At 33.0% G+C, this 23,705-nt stretch overlaps 1 protein-coding gene across 6 annotated transcripts in view; it reads right to left on the minus strand.

Annotated features, from left to right (window-relative positions):
• CARS2 (cysteinyl-tRNA synthetase 2, mitochondrial) overlaps positions 1 to 23,705 on the minus strand; it is a 78,721-nt gene that overhangs the window by 28,756 nt on the left and 26,260 nt on the right. For 5 of the 6 annotated variants that reach the window (XM_051984198.1, XM_051984197.1, XM_051984199.1 and 2 more), the window contains 4 exons: positions 22,522 to 22,605; positions 18,357 to 18,486; positions 13,038 to 13,171; positions 8,644 to 8,708 (listed from right to left, as the gene is read on the minus strand). In XM_051984198.1, the coding sequence (XP_051840158.1) occupies positions 8,644 to 8,708; positions 13,038 to 13,171; positions 18,357 to 18,486; positions 22,522 to 22,605 (413 nt within the window). Of the gene's footprint in view, positions 1 to 8,643; positions 8,709 to 13,037; positions 13,172 to 18,356; positions 18,487 to 18,926; positions 19,884 to 22,521; positions 22,606 to 23,705 lie in introns of those variants that run through there. The other variant, XM_051984201.1, reaches the window with a different exon arrangement.

A 23,705-nucleotide genomic window follows, 5' to 3' on the forward strand; every position in this document is an offset into this window, starting at 1 on the left:
ACATTCCAAACTTGGTCAAAGACACATCACAACCACAATAACAGAGATGAAAAGAACACTAAAATAAAGCCAAATACTTAGCAACTATAATGACCTTGGAGAGGGCTGGCCTATGCCTTCCCCTATGGACTAAATAAATATACTACGAAGTCAGCAGTTTCAAGTTGGAGCCTGATGACACACTATGATCTCAAGATCTAGTCTAGTGAAAAGGTTATCTGAGTTTGGGGGTACACTGAGACCGCTCTAGTGAATATCCTGAAGTATGTTGCAATTAAAGCAGGTATTATTTTAAAGCAACAATAGTCTTTTAGGGAGTTCAACTGGCATTTGGTGTGTCAGTTTGTGAGAGAAAGAGTAAAATGTTTTCCAACAAGATGGAAGTGCAAAGAAAAAAATCAGTGTAAATGAGGAACAACTACTACTACACTGTTTCTTTATACAAAATCTCTGCATGTAAAAGCCAGTATTGAGGTATACACAATTACTTCAAGATTACTTTAGGTCACAGGGGTCCTCAAACTTTTTAAATAGAGGGCCAGTTCACTGTCCCTCAGACTGTTGGAGGACTGGACTATAATAAAAACAAAAACTTTGTTTTGTGGGCCTTTAAATAAAGAAACTTCATAGCCATAGTTTGAGGACCCCTGCTTTAGGACATCAGAAAAGGAATTATTTTTTAAAAAGGGAAAGAATCCCAGCAAGCACTTCTGCAGATTCTACAATCAACGTCTGTTTAGCAGACACTATTCTTGCAGACCCAGAAAAGACTTTCAGGAGCCTTGGCACTCCAGAAATGTTGATAGCTTTGTTAGGGACAGAATATGAAAGATGTATTACATCAACTTTGCTGCTAAATCCTTGAGGGTCACCCAACCTTTTCAAATCTCTGTTCATGTTCCTTGAGAATAGAAGTCTTGCTTTTTCTTATGTATATCCCTAGTGCTTCCTACATGGCTCTGCTCAGAGTAAACACTTAATGTTTCTTTGTTCATTCAGCTTATACTTCAATTTTCAAGGGACAAAAGCACACACATAGAGGAACATATCTTGCTCACTCAAACTAATAGTTCAGTTATAATAATATTCAGGTTAAGAATTGAAGGAAAGAGTAAGAGGGCACTGTTTATTGCATCAAACCCAGTTATAGAGGAGAAAACGAACTATCAGGCTAAATTGCCTTAACTAGGAATATTTTTAGTTCTTCTCTTCTCCCCTTACTGTTTTAATAATTGTTTTAAGATAACTTGTTTCATTACCATAGCCCCAAGGATTTTAAATCTATTCTATTTTGGGGGGCTGGGGTGGTGAGGCAATTGGGTTTAAGTGATTCACCCAGGGTCACACGCTAGGAAGTGCTAAGGCCAAATTTGAACTCACAAAGATGAGTCTGACTCCAGGCTCAGCACTCTATCCAATAAATTACCAAGTTGCCCCTTATGAATTAATTAATTAGGTTGAGTTATTGTAGCAATATTTTATGGACTAAAGTTTAAGGAAGCTTGTGTGTGCGCAGGTGCAGGAATACTGGTTATATTCCTGTATTTCCTATTTACTTTGTACTACTTACTGACTTTAAGTGTAAGAAGGTGAAGTTTCATGGCTATATTTGGAGTCAACCAAAAAGCACCCATGAATGGGGCTACTTTTTTAGAGGCAGAAGAGTGGCTCACATCTGTAGTTCCAGTAAGAAAAATGGCTCTATAAATGCAGATCAATACATGCCCAGGAAATTACAATTTTGGAGAGTTATCTAGAATCCTGAGAATTTAAGTGATTTAGCTAGGTCCACATATTTAGTTACATGTCAGAGTTAAGACATGAATCTAAGGTCTTCCTAAACTCCAAGATAAGTTACATATAAACGATACTGCCTGCCTACCCGTTACTAATGCATGAAGGAACACATTCATTTCTCTTCCTCTATTGGTATCAGATGATTGAAAGAAGTACTATTCTCCAAAGTTGTTCTCTATGATTTTGAAACATTCAAAGTCTTCTTTCTAAAAATAAAGTTCATCTATTCATATTCCCCACTATTCTTTCCCCCTGAATTTCATAAATTGATCTCCCTCTCCAGTCCTCTACACTTGTTAGGTTCCTATAATAAGGCCAAAATCACTATTAAAACAAAATAAATTACTTGTTTACATCTAACTTGACACACATTTTGTAAAAACAATGAAGTTACTTGCTTATATTTAGCCTGATACACATTTTATTAAAAAATGAAGAGTAAGAAAAGGAGTCCAGAGAGTTTGTTCTCCACAGCAGAAGCAGACAACTCAAGGATAAATATATCTTTATTGTTTGTAATTTTGCTTTAATTTTCTACTCTTGAATACTTAGATCTAAGAGGAAATGCTTCACAATATTGACTCAATCATTAGCATTTGGGTCAGTAGATTTTTGGCTCCATGAACATCACCCAAATTATAAAACATATTAGTAGTCGACATTATTCCTAGCTAAATATCTCTTTTCTGCTGCATATATGACACAAAGTTTTTGGAAGAATGGAAAGAAGAGGGGGATTTAAAAAAAAATCACCTGAAGATCAACAATTTAAAAGTCAATTATGAAAATTTCCTCAGAATATATTGTAAACCCATATTTCTAAAATCTTATATAGACAATGTGGCATATTAAAAAAAAAAGTTGGATTGGAATCAATTAATTACCAACATGCATTTATTAAGCACTTACAAACTATGTCACTGTATTAAGTGCTGGGAATAAAAAAAAAAATCTAAACTTCCTTCCCCCCAAAACCACAGTCTGTCCTCAAGAAACTCCATTCTAATAAGGAAGAAAACACGCAAATAACTATGTATATACAAGATATATACTTATAAAAATAAGCTCATACAGGTCTCAGTTTGCTCAACAGCAAAATGAAGGAGAAGAACTAAGTTTCTAAAAATATCTCCTAACTGCTAAAATTTTTATTTTATGGATTTTGTACGTCGGTCAATCATCTTATACAACTGAGTATAAACTTCAGTAAAATTCTAATATAACTACTAATTTACAATTAAAGCCAGAACATCTCCAGTTACATCTTTGACATTCCACTGATGGAATAATATATCAGTTGGTTTAAATTACATAAATGGAAGAACGACTGATTTAAGTGACAATACAGGTGGACACAATTCTAAACAAATATTAAGAAATATTTAGTTGGATTCCACTTTAATCTATAATTAGAGTAGGAGGATTTGAGGGAGGAAGAAGGACAAGGAGATTATATTGGTTTTTCAATTGAAGGTTTAGTTTTTCCCCTACCTAAAAAGTATCTACTTCTCCAAATATTCTCCCTACTTCCACTTTCTTTTCTGTGATTTTACTTCACCTTTTTTTATTCTTTCCAACTCTTCAAAAATCAAGTGATACATTGGGAGTAGAGAAAAAACCTAAGATTATGAAAAAGAACTATGACCATAGGCAAAGAAGAAATATGACCACATATTGAGAGGGTAGGAGCAAAGCAAAATTAAGCTATTACAGACGCATTTTACTTCCTATTTTCCCATTCAATCTATATGTTGTCTTTTGCCCATTTTAAAAAATAATGGATGAATAAAGCATTGATACATACATGCATAGTGACACTAATTGATGTTCATTCTGACCTACAGAATTCTTCAAAATAACATAACTTTATTACTTAGACTGACACATTCTCTGTAAACTTTTCAGGATGTTTACTCTTCAGTAAAGTTAGGCCTATATACGCTTCTTCAAAGGATCTTTGATATCCTTACTACTCCCCAAATGATGTCAATTATTTCAGCCTATACAGCTCTTGTCTACCTCCTTCCATAAATTTTGAGGATCTACCTAATTTGTTGTCTTTGCTCTAGATTTTTTAACACTCCATGGGTACCAAGTGTACTTGGCTAATCATTTTTTGTAATCCCTTGTTCTCCATATATGACTGGGCCACCACTTTCTTATATCATTTTCTGAATATCATAAAAACTTCAAGGGGCCTAGCTTTCAAACCTGGACATGAAAAATCTGAGATAGCTCAATATATCTTGGGTCTTTTAAAAAAAATATGGTTTAGTTTCTCTAATATTTCTTAAAACATATTTCAATATGTCAAAGCTAATGATTTATCAGATACTAGAAACATAAAATTTAATGATACCACATGTATCTGAACAATACTTCTAATGTGGTGAGCCATATGGGAATTTTACTCTTAAAATTTTCTCACAATGAATCGGGGGTGGAGGGGAAGTGAAAGGGAAAGAAGTATGTTCCAAGATAGGTGATCATACAGAGATCTCCTAAGAGCTGAGACTAAAAGAAAGCTTAGGTGACATGGCTAGTCTGACATCACGTAGCAGAAAGAGAGGCAATGAGTCCTTTTGAAACAATGAGATATGTATTTCAGTTACAGAAGCATAAAGATGTTTCTAAGTTAAAGAGAACTACTTAAAGAGACAGATTATTTGTAGTACAGTTTACTGAAAAGAAAATTGAATTTGGGAGTAAGAGATCCTGGATTTGTCTCCCAGTTGTTACTAACTAGCTGTGTTTGTGGAATGATGTCCTTTGACTTCTATTGACCTTAAGCTTCCAATAGTAGTCTGTTATTTTTGCTTTGAATAACTTTTTGCTTTGTTGGAAGGGATGTGGGCAAACAAGGACAATGATACATTGTTGGTGGAATTGTGAACACATCCAGCCATTCTGGAGAGCAATTTGGAACTATGCTCAAAAAGTTATCAAACTGTGCATACCCTTTATCCAGCAGTGTTTCTACTGGGCTTATATCCCAAAGAGATACTAAAGAAGGGAAAGGGACCCACATGTGCAAAAATGTTTGTGGCAGCCCTGTTTGTAGTGGCTAGAAACTGGAAAATGAATGGATGCCCATCAACTGGAGAATGGTTAAGTAAATTGTGGTATATGAATGTTATGGAATATTATTGTTCTGTAAGAAATGAACAGGAGAATGAATACAGAGAGAACTGGTGAGATTTACATGAATTGATGCTAAGTGAAATGAGCAGAACCAGGAGATTATTATATATTTCAACAACCATACTGTATGAGGATGTATTCTGATAGAAGTGGATTTCTTCGACAAAGAGATCTAACTTAGTTTCAATTGATCAAAGATGGACAGAAGCAGCTACACCCAAAGAAAGGACTCTGGGAAATGAATATAAACTGCTTACATTTTTGTTTCTCTTCCCAGGTTATTTATACCTTCTGAATCCAATTCTCTCTGTCCAACAAGAGAATTGTTCGGTTTTGCACATATATATTGTATCTAGGATATACTGTAACCTATTTAACATGTATAGGACTGCTTGCCATCTCGGGGAGGGGGTGGAGGGAGGGAAGGGAAAAATCGGAACAGAAGGAGTGCAAGGGATAATGTTATAAAAAATTATCCTGGCATGGGTTCTGTCAATAAAAAGTTATTAAAAAAAAAAAAAAAGAAAGAAAGAAAGTGCCAAGTTATTTAACTTTCCAACCATAGATCTTTGATGTTTTTCTTCCTTAAAGACCCAACTGTGCCTCACTTGTCCCCCACACTATCATCATTTTCTTACTATTGCCTGCTCTGGGCAGAGCAATCAAAATAGCACTACCATTGTTTTTAGAAAAAGCTAGATAATTAAATTGCACTATAATGCCACTCACTATCCCTGTGACTGTTCCTAGAACAAAATGTCATTTTTCTCTATATGTTCTCTCCTTCTACTTAATTTTAGGAATTAAGGTGAAGAAGTAAGAATTAAGGGAAAGAGTGGTTTGCTTGTGTATTTTTATGTTTCCCCATCACACTTAGTGTGCTTAGCATATACATATTTAATAAATACCTTTCATACATTCATACCAAGAAGCAGCAAGGTATAGAAAAATACTGCCTTTGTAGTCAAAGGATCTACATCCAAATGTTCTTTCTGCCACATCACTGGTATAATTCTGGACAAAGTCCTTATTCATTCTGTCTTATTTTCCTTATCTTAAAAGTAGTTGTAACAGATGATCCCTTGGTCCTTCTCAGCTTTAAAGCAATGACCCTGTGATTAATATGAAACTAGATGGTATGAAACTAGGATATTTCAGGTTTATTTTCAGAGATTAAAGGACATGATTTTATCACTGTTGAACTATTTTCAACAACACAAGAGCACAATCCTGCTAATTTCATGGGATGCTATCCTCTCCATCCCCGACTTGCTCCACAGTGACATTTCCACTTTGCTAATTCTACTATGACTGATATCATGGGCCATCAATCCCACAATCCCCACTCAAGTTTTTTGAGTGCAGTAAAACCTCCCAATTTGAGTTTCAAGGACATAGTCTTCAAGAAACCAGGGTTATCACATGTGCAAAAAAGTTTTCAGCAATCCTTTTTGTGATGGCAAGGAACTGGAAAATGAGTGGATACCTATCAATTGAAGACTGGTTGAAATAAGTTATGGTTATGAATGTTATGAAATATTATTGTTCTATAAGAAACAATTAGCCGGATGATTTTAGAGAGGCCTGGAGAGGCTTAAATGAATCGATGCTAACTTAAGTTGATTAGCAAGAAGAAAACATTGTATGCAGCAACCAGAAGATTATATGATGATTATTTCCTTTGGAGGGGGTTCTTTTCAACAGCAAAATTATCCAGGCCAATTCCAATGGTCTTGTGATGAAAAGACCCAAAAAGAAAACTATGGGGATTGAGTATGGCTCACAACATAGTATTTTCACTTTTGTTGTGATTTGCTTGCATTTTGTTTTTTTTTTCTTTTTGATTTGATTTTTTTATTATAGCTTTTCATTTTCAAAACCTATATATAGATTAATTTTTCAACATTGATCCTTGCAAAACCTTGTGTTCCAACTTTTTCTCCCCTTCCCACCTTCTTCGCTAGATGTCAAGTAATCCAAAATATTGAACATGTAAAAAAAAAATTAAATCCAATATTTGCATACATATTTCTATAACTATCATGCTGCACACAAAAAATCTTATCAAAAAGGAAAAAAAATGAGAAAACAAAATGCAAGGAAACAACAAAAAAGAGTGAAAATGCTATGTTGTGATCCATACTCAGTTCCCACAGTCTTCTCTCTAGGTATAGGCTCTCTTCATCACAAGATCATTAAAACTGGCCTCAATCATCTCATTGCTGAAAAGAGCCTCGTCCATCAGAATTGACCATTGTATAATTTTGCTGTTACCATGTACAATGATCTCCTAATACTGCTCATTTCGCTTAGCATCAGTTCATGTAAGTCTCTCCAGGCTTCTCTGAAATCATCCTGCTCAATCTGATTTTTCTTGTGCAGTATAATTGTGGAAATATGTATAGAAGAATTGCACATGTTTAACACATCTTGGATTGCTTGCAGTCTGAGGGAGGGGGAAGGGAAAGAAATGAAGAGAGGAATCTGAAGCACAAGGTCTTGAAGGAGTGAATGTTGAAAACTGTGCACATGTTTTAAAAATAAAACGCTTTAAAAAACAAACAAAAACAAACAAGCAAGCAAATAAACCAGGGTCATCTCTATACTCCAAAGTTATCAGAATTAGATTTTAGAAGAAGACTGTTTTATGTTACTTTATTAAATTACTAAAGTACTGAAAAATCAAGTATTTTTCTGGAGAGAATTTAATGTGTTTGCTAAATTTCCTCTGAAGATGTTAAGATTAGAAAAGAAAACTAAATTCTAACAAATAACAAAAATTTGATGGCTTCATTTTAAATCAACAAACATTTATTGAACTACTAATAAGCTAAAAGTATTTTTAGGGTTTTAACTGATCTGTGGCAGGTATCTTTTAATAGCAGGATTTATATTGATGAAAGGAGGGAAATTCCTAAAATCTGGTTGTTTTTTATCCAAACTTGTTTCTTAATTTGCAATTATGTTTCTTTAGTTCCTCAAACTCAGGGTCAGAGGATTATATTTGTTAAGTCATCAAAAAACATTTTCTTCAATTATATATGTTTTGAACTCTCACTGTGTACTTTCTTATAGCATAATATGTGTATGAAGCATCCTAAAATGTGTCAGTCAAATAAAAGAGTTAACCAACTATAGAGCTCACCAAAAGATAAAATACAATGGAATAGCAAACTATATTTAATAAGAGTCAGAATGAATAAAGGACATAAATATTTTTCTCAAAGAAGAGAGAACGCTAAAAACTTCACAAGTATGAAACAAACATCCTTATGGCTGTGTGATCATGGACAAATCACTGATCCTCTCAATGTTCCAAGCAACTTGCAAAGATATAGAAGCTATTGAAGAGGTATTCATTAGTTTTTGTAGGAGTAGTTATGAAATGGAACTAGACATACATGCATATATCTCCCTCAAAGAATAAAGGGAAAAGAAATAAAGCAAACAGTCTATGGGTTAATATGGGTTAATACTTCAGTACAGTGAATACTGAAGTAGAAGTAATGAGGATAAAAATGGCAAAATTCTTGATATGCTTCTAAGACAAAGAAAAGTAATGTTGGTTAGATGTAAAACCACTGTTAGAATGACTGGAAGACCTTATTAGAAGCCAAAGAATCAGTTATATGTCATACAATGCCCACACATTTTAAAACCAATATAAGAATTTGTCATTCATTTTATAGTTTCATAATATATTACCTTAATTGTAATGTAGTTTTTTAATGATTTTGACATTTTTACTTTCCCTTTAACATGTAAATGCCCTGGAAGAGAAACAAAAAGTTTAAATTAGTTGTTTTTGAAACATGAGAAAAATAGCTTAATCCTATAAGAAAAATCTGAAGAGCTAATACAAGTAACGAAAACATTAGAAAAGTTATTCTCGATTGGCACAGAAGTACCTCTGGCTCAATTAGGGCTAACATGTTAACGTAAACATAACACTAAATATAGATAATAGAGGTAAAGGGGAACTCAGAAGCTAGTTAGTCCAAACCATCTCATTAATGTCCTATTTGCTTCTTATCCCACAATTTAGAAACATCTACTTAAAGACATTAAGTACCTGGATAATAGTAATATTTTAGTAAATTCTTATATATGAGGAAATTGGCAGCAAATTTAATAATGTAAGCACTATACTCAGAGTTTAGACACATTGACAAGAAAGCTATATAGCTGAACAGAACAGATTTGGACTTTCCTGATATGTTATATATAGAATCATTATCAGTTAGAATGAACTTTATATTAGATTCTCTGGTTCAGTTTTCCCTCCCTTTCCTCCCCCTTCCCCAATAAATTTTCTCTACAACACCTGTTATCATCTCACTTAAGACTCCAATTCTAGGGATGGCAGTAGAAGGTAGCTCATTTTGTTCTGAGAAAGCTTTATTTAACTATTAGAAATTCTTGGCTACCTTAAGAAAATTCTTCATCCCTTTAACTTCTTCCTACCATTTTCAGTGCTGTCCTCTGCAGCTATACAAGCTAAAATCTAAATGTTCTTCCACGTGATAACCCTTCAAATATTTGAAGATAGCTATCATGTTCCCAAGTCTTTTCTTTCCCAAGTTAAATTAAGAATTCTACAAATTCACTGAATTTTTCTGGAATTACTTCACATCTCCTCTGTCACATATATATGAGAGAAGATGTTAGTTTCAATAAAGAGCTTTTTTTCTTAAAACACATAGATACCATCTAGAATATAAGGAATTTCTAAAAGCTTTGTGTGGCATTTTCCCTAAGCAATACAACTCTCAAAAAAAAGGGGGGGAAAGTCTCCTAGAAATATTTGTTCCTAATGAAGGGATTTCTCTTTCCTAATCTGCTTTAAAATACTGTGTTACAATACAAATGTATTCTGATAACTTTCTATATAATAGCCTATCTTAAAAGTGATATAACATGGGATCAGTCATGTGGTTGTCAAATAATATTATATTGATAAATTAAGTTTGACAGATAAAATAAGATTTTATCTGACTTTTTCATTTCTCTAGTTTAATTTTTTTATTAGAAAAAATAATTCTTCATTGTTTTACTAAAGGAAATACATGACGTTTCTTTTATCTCCAATGTAAAACTAAGATTAAGAAATAAAGGAAGCTATCTGTTTAAGATCTTACTTAATAATTGGAGAAAATATCTCAATCAATTAAAAAGTGCTTCTCTTCCTAAATTTAAAGGCTAGTATTCTTTTATTATTTCCAAACATTAACTGGCTGCTTTCATATTACTCTATAAAGTTGGGTAGGTCTGATTAGTTACTGGGTAAGGTTTAAAGGAATCAAATACCTCAATATGAGTATTCTCATTCTTTGAAACAGAAATATGCCAATAGAAGTACACTATTTATAAGCAGTGAATTTTTGCCAGAACATTTAGAATATAACCCTGATTATCTATAGACCACTGAAAAAGATGAGCTAATAGGGAGTTAGGCCCATATAGAAGACTGTATTTTTCAGGTATTGTCAAAAGTATCAATCCTTCAATATGAAGTATGCCAAAGGTTTTCAATGGTGTTTCCCATTTACATAAGTTTTGTTTGTTTATTCTTTTAGCAGTATTTTACCTTTTCCTAATTATTTATAAAAAAATTTTAACATTTACATTTTTTTAAAAAGGAGTTTAAAAAAAATGAGTTCCCACCTTTTCTTACCACACTCTCCCTAAGATGACAAGCAATTTGTGCAATCATTTCAAATATATTTCTATATTAATCATATTGTGAAAGAAAAAAGTGGCCAAAAGAAAAAGTGGAAAAAAAATAAAGTGAAAATAACATACTTCAATCTTTATTCTGACTTCATCTGATTCTTTGGATGTGAATAGCATTTTCCATCAACAGTCCTTTGGAATCTTCTTGGATCAATTTATTGCTGAGAAGAGCTCAATCTATCACAGTTGATCACTGCACAATGTTATCAATATTGTGTACAATATCATCCTGGGTCTGCTACTTCACTTTACATAAGTTCATGTAAACCTTTCCAAGTTTTTACATGAAAAAGTTTTATAAACTCTGGCTCTATTTGCAATTATTTGCCTAAAGACTGAGAAAAAAAGTTTAAATATTTTCTATTCCACATCACTAAAGTGTTGTAAAGCACCTTACATTGTAAACTACACTTAATGTCCATTAGGAAGTAAATTTCTCAAATTTTTACCACTAAATCAGTAGGTTGCTTCCCTCATCTATTTAAATATATCTTCCTTCCTATTGATTTTTCATAGAAAAATGAATGTAGCAAAGCAACAACGTCAGGAATGTAGCAACTATATCTTGGATCCTACTTAGTTGTAACAAGGAAAAAGTTGTGATAGATTAGATACATCCAGCAGCCAAACTAACTAACATTTCACAAACACAGCAGCAAAACCATTTTGATGTTCTTCATAAACATATTTTCTTAAAAGGAGATACTTTGAAAACATTATTGGAAGGTTAAATTTACAAAGGGTAAAATTTCAAGCTATGAGGAATGCAAAAATATAAAGAAATGGGCTGCTTGACATTTGTTGAACAACCACAGAGTTTTAGGTGATATACAGAATTATATATATATATAAAATTTTGCTGTTGCCATGTACAATGATCTCCTAATACTGCTCATTTCACTTAGCATCAGTTCATGTAAGTCTCTCCAGGCTTCTCTGAAATCATCCTGCTCAATCTGATTTTTCTTATGCAGTATAATTGTGGAAATATGTATAGAAGAATTGCACATGTTTAACACATCTTGGATTGCTTGCAGTATGAGGGAGGGGGAGGGGAAAGAAATGAAGAGAGGAATCTGAAGCACAAGGTCTTGAAGGAGTGAATGTTGAAAACTGTGCACATGTTTTGAATGTTACACCAAACACCAAACAATGACTTTGAACTTTTGAGACTTACATTTTCATAAAATCAAATAATTTCAAAATTGAAAGAAGTGGGGCAGCTAGGTGGCATCATGAGCCCAGAACTCAGAAGGACCTGAATTCAAATCTGGTCTTCAGACACTTAATACTTCCTAGCTGTGGGACTCTGGGCAAGTCACTTATCCCCTATTGCCTCCGCAAAAAATAATGAAAAAATAGTAAAATTGAAAGAAGCCTCCAAAGCCATTGGCCATATTCATATATTAAAAAGAATCCTTTCAACAATACACCCAATCTCTCCTTGAAAATCTCCAATGTAAAAATTTACTATATTTTCTGAGTCTATTTTTAAAATGAATTGCTTAAATTACAAATAAATTTTTCTTTACATTAAATCTATATTTGCTACTCTGTGATTGCCACCTGTTGTTCCTAGTCTTCCTTTGGGGAAGTAAAACCCATATATCAATAATTTTTAATGTAAATTTTAGGTGTTTTTGACCCTTTTTTTGATTCATTTAATTTCATACACTCATGCATTCTACAGCAGGTACAGGGGTAGACTTGACTTTCTAAAGAGTATATCACTTGAAGTAAGATCTTGCACAGGTTCTATCTACCTGGAAAGGCTTCAAGTACAAGTCCAGTGACAGATTATGTATTTTTCAGTTTCAGATCAGGCTAAATAAATTCAGATACTCAATACCAAGTCGTTTACATACTGATTAGTTTGATAGTCACAGCAGCTATTGAATGAACATGGAAGGATTTAAGATTTAGGTTGGCAGGACAACTAGTTATAGCATATCACAGATCCTTTTAATAAAACATATGAATAGAAATACTTTTTAGACTTAGATGACTAAATAGACAAGAAAATGTGTATGTTTGTGTGGGAATGTGAAGGTAGCATATAGTGTTTCCTAATTCTCAGGGAAAAATACATGGTACATTAGATAATGTGAGCAATGATACAATGAAACTTAATTCTTGGTATTCCAAAGTCCCTCATGGGCCCCTCCCCCACAAATAAAAAATACTGTCACAAACATGCATGGGAAATAAGCAATTTCCTTATATATGCACATATGTGTGTGTGTGTGTGTGTGTGTGTGTGTGTGTGTGTGTGTATTCATTGGATATACCTCTTTTCAAATATAGCACCACCGTATCAGTAAAGACTGAATTTCTGAACAATAAAACTAACTAATAATGCCACTTACCTGAATGTAGAAAATAGTTTCCCCACTGCTTGCACTGGTGATATACTTCACATTGTGCAATTTCATTTTCATGATGTGGAAAAGCTAAATCGATCCCACCTGTATGGATATCCAACTGGCTTCCAAACATTAAACTGGAAAACATATTCAACTACTTTAATAAGCTTACTCATCAACTTTTCTCCAGATTGTCAACTGTTCATTATCCCATCCCATATAATATTGCAGAGACTATTACTAAAATGAAACACAAAGCTCTAATCAAACCACTGAATTTTTTTTTAATTCAACTAAATTCAAAAGTAAACTGGTATTTTGATACACTTACTTTTTAGAACTAGATTATTTAATTTCCAATTAGAAATTAGCCTATCTTTCCCTCCTCCTTTATTGAATATAATTTTTCACTGTATTGTGGTCTGAGAAGGAAGCCTTTACTATTTCTTCCTTTCTGCATTTGATTGTGAGGTTTTTATGCCCTATAATACATGGTCAATTTTTATGGAGGTACCACATACTGCTCAGAAAAAGATGTATTCCTTTCTATCTCTGTTCAATCTTCTCCAGGTCTATCATATCTAGGTTTCCTAGAATTCCATTAACTTCTCTAGTTTCTTGTTTATTTTGTGGTTAGATTTATCCGATTCTGAGAGGGAAAGGTTGAAGTCCCTCATTACTACAGTCTTGCTGTCTATTTCTTCCTGTAACTGGTTTAAAATCTTCTCTAGGAATTTGGCTGCTCTACTACTTGGTATATACACATTTTGTATCCTTACCACTTCATTGTTTACAGTATCCTTTATCAAGATATACTTTCCGTATCTTTTTTAATAAGATCTATTTTTACTTTTGTTTTATCTGAGATCAAAAATGCTTCTCTGTTTTTTTTTTTTTTTTTTACTTCAGCTGAAACACAATAAATTCTGTAAGGAGACTAGTATTTTTAATGCTCTACATTAATATTTTCCACTGAATGATCTTAATCTTTCTTTGAGTCTAGAAATCAACAAATGACATTAAAAAAAAAAAAACAACCCTATTGCACAGCCAATTGCTCTAATTTGAAAGAAGTTAACATATGCAGGGGGACTGCAAAGATTGAAATTGTGTGGTTGTTGGCTCAGGATTTCAGAGTCATACCATATCAATCAAGTTAACAGATTCAAAACAATATATTTCATTTGTGCTATATTCCTGTTTATTTGGTAACATTTTCATTTTGTTTAGTCTAACATGAGGCATGCCTACATGTTATTTAATACTAAATTCCTTTGAAATCTGCTGACTTTCTGATAGGTTTTTTTAAGTAATCTCGACTTAAATCCAAAACAAAATGTAGTTCAGTGTTGGGTAGACCCGGAGACGGGAAGACCCAAGTTCAAATATGATTTCAGACATTTATTAATGTGTGATCCTGGCCAAGGTGCTTAACTACTGTTGACCTTAATCTACTAGACAAGAAAATGGCAAACTACTTCAGCATCTTTGCCAAGAGTGGACAGTACGGTCCTTAGGGTCACGAAGAGTTGGGCATGACTGAATAATAACAGCTTCATGCTATTATCTAAATCAACTCTTGTTTATACCTATAGCCTTGCTCATAATATTAAAGACAAGTTTACTGAAAACTTAATATAATGCAAAGTTCTGTGCTAGGTACTAAAAGTGATACAAAGATAAATAGTTCTGCCATCAAAATACTTTCACTTAAGATATATACATACACACACTTCCATTTAAAAAGATTTTAAGCATCAGTTCAATACAGTAGAATATGGCACATGATTAATTGCCAGATGAATTATTCAGAAAGTAATTGCTACAGGAATTCACAGGAAGAAGAAACCACTCTGGTTTGGGGATGGTCAGAAAAGGCTTTACGGAGAAAAAATTTGATCCAGCATTGGGTCATATTTAAATAGGTCAAGGGTTCTTAACCTTTTTTGATTCATGGAACTCCTCAGACAGTCTAGTAAAACCCAAAGAACTCTTCTCAGAATATGTGTTGGGGGGGGAAAAGAGGGGAGAGAGGGAAGGGGAGGAGGGAGAAGTATTTTAAATGAATGAAGAAAAAAGCTAAATTTTAGTAAAAAGTTAATAAAAATAAAGATGTAACTTTTTCTCCCATACAAATTCATGACCTCCCTCAAATCTATAACCACTCCTAGGCATCTGTGGGATTACAAGGTTAGGAACCCTTAAAACAAATAGGTAGACAAAATGGAACAAGACATTTCCAATAGGCTAAATGACATGAACAGAAAAACAATGACAAGAAAGTATAAGGCAATTTTCAGAGGGTATTGAATAAACCAGTTTTATGAGAGCAGAGGGCAGCATTTCTCTACAGCAAAGTGCATTTTCAATCAAAAAGTCAAACATACTACAAAATTAACTTGCTACTCTATTGCTTAAATACCTTCATTATTTCTAGCTCTGCTTCTTCACACTCTGATCATTTTTAAAAGATGTTCTTCACACCAGCCCTGAAGTCAGGAGGACCTCCTGAGTTCAAATCTGGCCTCAGATACTTAATACTTCCTATGTGTTTGTTGGTGGAATTGTGAACACATCCAGCCATTCTGGAGAGCAATTTGGAACTATGCTCAAAAAGTTATCAAACTCATAATATTGATCCAGGAGTGTTTCTACTGGGCTTATACCCAAAGAGATACTAAAGAAGGGAAAGGGACCTGTATATGCCAAAATGTTTGTGGCAGCCCTGATTGTATTGGCTTGAAGCTGGAAAATGAATGGATGCCCATCAATTGGAGAATGGTTGAGTAAATTGTGGTATATGAACATTATGGAATATTATTGTTCTTTAAGAAATGAACAGCAGGATGAATACAGAGAGGACTGGCAAGACTTACATGAACTGATGCTAAGCGAAATGAACAGAACCAGATCATCAAATCCTCAACAACGACACTGTATGAGGACGTATTCTGATGGAAGTGGATCTCTTCGATAAAGAGATCTAATTCAGTTTCAACTGATCAAGGATGGACAGAAGCAGCTACATCCAAAGAAAGAACACTGGGAAATGAATATAAACTGCTTGCATTTTTGTTTTTCTTCCCGGGTTATTTCTACCTTCTGAATCCAATTCTCCCTGTGCAACAAGAGAACTGTTTGGTTCTGCACACATATATTGTATCTAGGATATACTGTAACCTATTTAACATGTATAGGACTGCTTGCCATCTGGGGGAGGGGGTGGAGGGAGGGAGGGGAAAAATCGGAAGAGAAGTGAGTGCAAGGGATAATGTTGTAAAAAATTACCCTAGCATGGGTTCTGTCAATAAAAAGTTATTTTAAAATAAATTAATTAATTAATTTTAAAAAATACTTCCTATGTGTATGACCTTGGGCAAGTCACTTAATCCCAACTGCATCAGAAAAAAAAAAGTCCTTCAATAGCATATAACTGGTTATTAAACATCAGGTTATCTTTGGAACTAACATCACCCTGGTTTAGGACTAGTAAAAAGAAACTTCAAACCTGAAAAAAAGATAAAGATCTATTTATAGTTATTTCAGCCAGATACATGATCTTCTGAAAAAGTGAGATTTCAATTAAAAGCTAATTGTGCTACTGGTAACTCAATACAAAGCCATCAACAGAGGAGTCTGCAACCCTAAGTGGTATTCTAATACAGTGGCAATCTTCAGAAAAAAAAGGTGTTTAAAAGAATTCCCTAAATTTGTATATCAGCTCAATTCTTTACCACCACTTATAAGTGTGTCTCTCAGAATTGCTTCTGAAGTAGCATAACTCAATACAAACACACATCAATTAAACAGCAACAGTACAAGTAAAAACTTGGGTTTCCTTACTCCTCCACTTAAATTAACCACACTAAGAAGTCAGTTCATATGAAGAAGGAAGATAACTGTGTCCCCTAAAGTATATTTCAAAAGGCCAATTAAAACTTTACTAATCTAAAATTCTCTCTGTTTATTAGAACAGATATAATATTGGCCTCTCTTCTTCAGGAATATTACTCCTGAAATATTTTAAAAGGTTCCTACCAATATATCACTGATATAATAATTGCTATGTACCCATGACTGATATTAAGATTAAATATATGCACACCTATTGCTATAAAAGAGGGCGGCTAGGTGGGTCAATAGAGTTAGGTAGTCTCACCTTCCTGAGTTCAAATCTAGCTTAAGATATCCTTCGAAAGTCACTTTACCCTGTTTGCCTCAGTTTCTCCATCTATAAAATGAGCTGGAGAAGAAAATAGCAAATGGCTGCAGTATCTGAGTCATGAAGAGTCAACAAAACAACAACAAATTACTATAAGAGAGGAAAATCAGTCCATTAGCCTAAAAAAGACAGATGACTACAATAAAGAAATTCAGGTTCATTTTAATCTGATTTGCTGAAGTGAAATAAGAACTCGATTTTATTCATCAGAATCATTCCTAAGGCAATAGTCATCCTAAAAATAAATTAATTCAGAATATTCAAAATTGCTGGTAATTTATTCTGAGTTTGGTAAAGTAATTGTTTCTACATGTTAAACAGTTAACAGGTATAAATAATGTCATAAAGGATATATTAAATCATAAACTCCATTACAGCAGGGACACTGTTTTAGTTAACTATCTAATACAGTTCTCTTTCTATTTACATTGTAGGTCTTTAAATGTTTGTTGAATTGAATTTATATTAAGATGATTTCCCTTAAAAAGATAGAGTAATTTTATGATATACTGAGTAAAGATTGTTTCCCATGAACAAAATAAACTAGAATTTAGGAAGGAGGCATAAACTTGGGCTGCAGTGCACACACATGAGCTAAAACTTCCTGTTGACTGACAGACAACCTGTATGATTAAATATTGATTTACCTGGGAAACACAAACAATAGACTAGGTATACTACAGAAATATGCTTTTTTCTAAAGTCCCATCAGTATTTGATAGTCAAGAATGAGCTTCATCATTATTTCCTGTTCTATAAAAACTTCTATTTTTCTAAGCATTTAAGAACATTATTGACAAAAGCCAAATAAAACAAACAAACAAATAATGTTGTCTACATGATGGAAACAAAGGCAAGCCTGGAAATTACTCTGTAAAACCTGAAAACCAGAATTCAATAAGGCAACTGTTTCTACCACCAATTGAGATTTTTAAAAAAATTATAATGTTGAACATATTTAAATACTTCTTTTTATTCACCCAAAGAACTGTTAAAAAAAAATTTTTTTTGTCTACATCTGCAGATATCAACACTCTCTGCTAACCAAACCAAGTACTGTTTGCTTTCCATTCACCAAGATTTTAAAAAAGAAAACTGACCTTGAGATTGTAGAACATTCAATGTGCCAGCCAGGCCTTCCATTTCCCCAAGGAGAGGCCCAAGAAATTTCCTGAGGTTTAGCTGCTTTCCACAGAGCAAAATCATTGGTATGTTGCTTATCAGAATCATCTGCAACAACAAAGTACTTAGTGGAAAAGAAATTTTAACAAACATACTATGGAACTAAGACCACTAGAAACAAACTCAAAAAATTCTACTCAGTCTTACAAATGCCTACACATTTTTGTTTTCAAATGATTTCCCCCTATCTATGAAGATAACACATGGATAAGTTGCTAAGTACATCAAAGCACAATGATGGTTGACCCAGGTTTAATAAAATGCTTAAATGAATGTGAACTGATAAAATTCTAAAGAATCTATTGAATTAGACATTACTTTAATCATTCTTGAACATCTTTGAGAATGGAATCCTTAGCTATGACTATAAAATAATTTTTCTATGTTGAATTATGACAATAAAATCTGTCAAGGCAAAATGCACTAAGGTGCCTACTATGTGCTAGGTACTGTGCTACCTAATGATAAAATGATATAGATATACTGACCTTATTTAGATTTTTATTCCCATATGAATGTTGAAAAGCCTGAATATTAAAATAGCTAAAATGATACCTCTTTTCTACAGTCTAATTAAGATTTTTAAAGGTACCTTAGAAATTATCTCCTACAAACCCTTCTTTTTTACAGCTGAGACAACTAAAGGTTAAAGACAGTAAGGAACTGATGTAATAATTACAGTTTGTGTCTAGGGTTTAACACAATGCCTGATGAGCTCATAATAAAGACTGACTGATTGATTGGCAGAATCTACAATTAAAACAAAGCTTTTTCAACTCTCAGGCCAGCTGCCTCTAAGGAAGAAAGCAAAGAAGAATCTGTATAAATCAGGGCTTCTTAAATTTTTTTTAACTCATGACTCGTTTTTGCCTGAGAAATTTTTACGGAATCCCACTGATATAGGTATATAAAACAGGTATACAAATCAAACATTTACTGACAATAAATCATAATTTCATGACTTCCCACACTTAATTATATGACCCCATATGGGATTGCAACCCACAGTTTAAGCAGCTTTGGTATAAATGACATATATTTATAATATTAAAAGATTTTTTTTCTATTTTAGGAAAGTTTACTAATATTTGCCAGCTTTTAAAGTTCTATATTCACTGAAATCTTGAGCACTTACTCAACAAATAAGGACCATCTACCATAAGAAAGAAAACGAGGAACAAATTTATAACATAACTGTTACTTTAAAATAATTATTTTGTGTCTAATTTCAGAAGGTTTCCATAAGAAAAATACTTTTAAAAGTCTTAAATATATAGGGATGAGCTATTGATACAAATCAGGAGGATAATAAAGTATTAAAAGATATTTCTACACAAAATGTTCTTTAACAGAATCGTCTTGGGGAAGCTTAACACATAGTATAGTGAATCAATCAGTCATTACTTAAAATGGTTTTGAACCTCAGTTTCTAAGAGTAGTTTCAAAAAAAAAAAAAGGAATAAAGAAAAAAAAAAAAAACAAGTTATCCTAAATATCTATCTCTTTTTCTTTCAGAAGAAATTTGATTTCTTAGAAATAACCTAGTCATCTGAAACCAAGGTAGATAAGTACCTACATTCTTAGTCAAAAACTATTTCAAAGAAATAACACAAAGTATTGTGAGGCACAAGCTTGGTGACAAAGACTACAAACTGGATCCCATACATTGATACTACAAATCCTCCAAAACTTCCACACAGGTTTAATTAACTGACGTAATAAAGGAAATTTTACAGAGAGGGTTCCAATAATTTCAAGATACAGATATTCTTTTCCCTGGTGATTGTGACATTTGATTTTGGGTCATATTGGAAATATTATGTTTTATTATCATTAACTATTTCCTCAAAAACAAGTTATTTTTTAGTTTCCTTTGAAAAATAAGAATAGGAACTATGCTCAAAAAGTTATCAAACTGTGCATACCCTTTGATCCAGCAGTGTTTCTACTGGGCTTATACCCCAAAGAGATACTAAAGAAGGGAAAGGGACCTGCATGTGCCAAAATGTTTGTGGCAGCCCTGTTTGTAGAGGCTAGAAGCTGGAAAATGAATGAATGCCCATCAATTGGAGAATGGTTGAGTAAATTGTAGTATATGAATGTTATGGAATATTATTGTTCTGTAAGGAATGACCAGCAGGATGAATACAGAGAGGACTGGCGAGACTTACATGAACTGATGCTAAGTGAAATGAGCAGAACCAGGAGATCATTATATACCTCAACAATGATACTGTTTGAGGATGTATTCTGATGGAAGTGGATCTCTTCGATAAAGAGAGCTAATTCAATTTCAATTGATCAAAGATGGACAGAAGCAGCTATACCCAAAGAAAGAACACTGGGAAATGAATATAAACTGCTTGCATTTTTGTTTTTCTTCCCGGATTATTTATACCTTCTGAATCCAATTCTCCCTGTGCAACAAGAAAACTGTTCCGTTCTGCACACTTATATTGTATCTAGGATATACTGTAAGCTATTCAACATGTAAAGGACTGCTTGCCATCTGGGGGAGGGGGGGGAGGGAGGGAGGGGAAAATCAGAACAGAAGTGAGTACAAGGGATAATGCTGTAAAAAATTACCCTGGCATGGGTTCTATCAATAAAAAGTTATTAAAAAAAAAAAAAGAAAGATAAAAATAATTGTTCATCATTGTTCAAGTGCCTTAGGAACTTGATATGTATTTATTAACTACTAAATCACTCAAAAAACATGGTACAATCTTCTCAATGTTTTTTCTCATCTTTTAAGTTCTCTTTTTAGAATAAATATTTATCTTGATTTAAATGGTGGTCTAAACACAAGACAAACCTCTGAATGTTTCACTATTTTCAGAAGTCCTATGGATTACTAGATTACAATTTCATGCACATATAACTTTTCCATCTTCCTTAAATTCTTTGTGCTAGTCAAAAGCTTTTCTTGACATTAGTTCACCTTTAAAATTTTTTTTTAACATATTACTTGCAGATTTAACTTCATAGAAGATTTTATATTAACTTCTTCAAAATAATAGTCATCCACTTTGATGTTGGTAAAAAGTAAAGCACACTTCCAATTCACCAAAACTGCTAACAAAAAACTGGCCAGCTTTGAAAACAATGACTACTCTAAGTTGAAAAGTTTTGTAACATTTGCTTATGATCATAATTTCCAATTTTATGGGTCACACAAGAATATCAATTTCACTGTTCATATCTCACACAGAGCAATGCTCTTTCAAGGTTTCTCTGGTAAAGCTTGAATGACATATTGGAGAAATAGAAAATGATAATTAGTAATGAAATGTGCTATTTTCATTATATCCCTATTAGTAAATGAGTTTAAAACAAAAAACCTCACCTCATTTCTTACATTAACATAGAACTCAATCCTGAGAACCAATGAGCAATGCTACTATTGATATAATCCTGGTATAATCAAATAGGTTGTTTTTGGGTTTTTTTGGCTGGGAGGGTCCAAGAGAAGGTTAATGATGCTTTAGATGTAAAGGCACACTTTTTTTTTCAGTTTACGTACAAACGATTCTCTTCATTTTCAATCTGAGGCTGTTAATACTCATAAAGAGCTCAACATTGAATTAAGCATATCAACAAGTAATAGAAATAGAATACAACAGGAAAATAATACACACAATATTATAGCTCTGAAATGGAAAAAATAACCATAAGATAATCAAGCTGAAAGTTGGAAAATTATGGAGAACAATTTTGGTACCAAAGAGGTATTAGAAGACAACTTTCTTTAACTCCTTTGCAGAGGATCCATGTGGAACACTACATATAAAATCAATTTTTTCCATCAGCTTTATTAAATTTTTTTCCTCTTCTTACCTTCTTTCTTTTTATTAAAAAAAAAAATCTTTGTTATAATATCTCTGAGGGAGGAGAGAAGGGACATGAATAAATCTAGATAATATTGAAAAAAAGAAGATATCAATAAAAAACTTAAACAAAAACAATAACAACCAAAAAAGCAACCACTAGGATGTTCCATCTTCATTGTCAAAGCACTTCCAATTTACGAGAAAATAAGCTGAAGCAGATTTAAAGCCCTTAAGCAAAACTCAACCAACTTACCTGGTTCTACCCTTCCTTCTGGGACAATACCAATTAATTTTCCATAATTGTCTCCTCTAGACTTAAGGTCAAAATAAACATTACCTTAAAAAAAGAAAATCATTATTAAAATCAGTGATTTATTTCCTAGGCTAAAAGATCAACAGCTGTGTTAACATGATATCAAACCAAGTTGTTTAATGACATTTAAATTTATATTTGTTAGTCCATTAAGAAGAGTAAAAAAATACCTTTTAAACTATACATTTGTATAAAATCAGGACATTTTTTAAAAAGGATAAACTATAAAGCAAAGCAATTTCATCAGCTTTCCTGGTTCATAGGAATTAATAAATGAAATTGTTTCCCTAACCTAATGTGAAGGTATTTTAAGTGTCTACTTGAATACCATTTGTTTATATTTTTACATGCACGTGCACACACGCACATGCACACACACACACACACACACACACACACACACACACACATTTCAAATGAAAAGATATAATCAGAAAATTCAATGCAGAATCAGTTGTAACCATTATTCTATCTCTGATTACAAACCTGTGATGAAATAGGGTTAAAAATTAAAAGTTTCAGAACTCCAGAGGCTTTATCAAGACAGTAAGAAAACTAACAAATTATAATTTATGAAGTCTTTCTAGCTGTTTAAGCAGTTATTTATGTTGAGGATGAAATTCCTCCCTCAAAGTAGGTAGTAGTATTGGCAACTAAGTAGCACAGAAATAGGCATTTTAATTAAAATCAGAGATTTAGGAAGGAAACTTTAGAGATAACCTAGAATGTATTCATTTTAGAGAGGAAGAAACTAAGGCCTCAAGAGATTCAGACTTGCTTCATGTCAAGATAGGCAGTAAATGGCAAAGTTGGGTTAGGAACCCAAGTTTTCTGACCTTAAATCCAGGTATCGCTCTACTACTTCCTGCTGGTTATTCAACAAAAGACAAATGAATTAGATTCAACCTTTTATATGACTATTCTCTTGCTGCCTCCATTTTAGATCATGGCAGTCTTCCAATTCTTCCAATTTAACATCTTCAGATTAATTCTAGTAATCTTAAACTAATTGTGAGAGGAGAAAACAAATCTCAATAATAGGATTTTTTAAAAAATTCTTTTAAAAAAAGAAATGAAGCTTTAGTAGGAAACAAACCTAAAAGCTTATGCAATATTCCAACTAA

The sequence above is a fragment of the Antechinus flavipes genome, chromosome 3 (genome assembly GCF_016432865.1).
Source record: "Antechinus flavipes isolate AdamAnt ecotype Samford, QLD, Australia chromosome 3, AdamAnt_v2, whole genome shotgun sequence".
In the NCBI taxonomy this organism is placed as follows: Eukaryota; Metazoa; Chordata; class Mammalia; order Dasyuromorphia; family Dasyuridae; genus Antechinus; species Antechinus flavipes.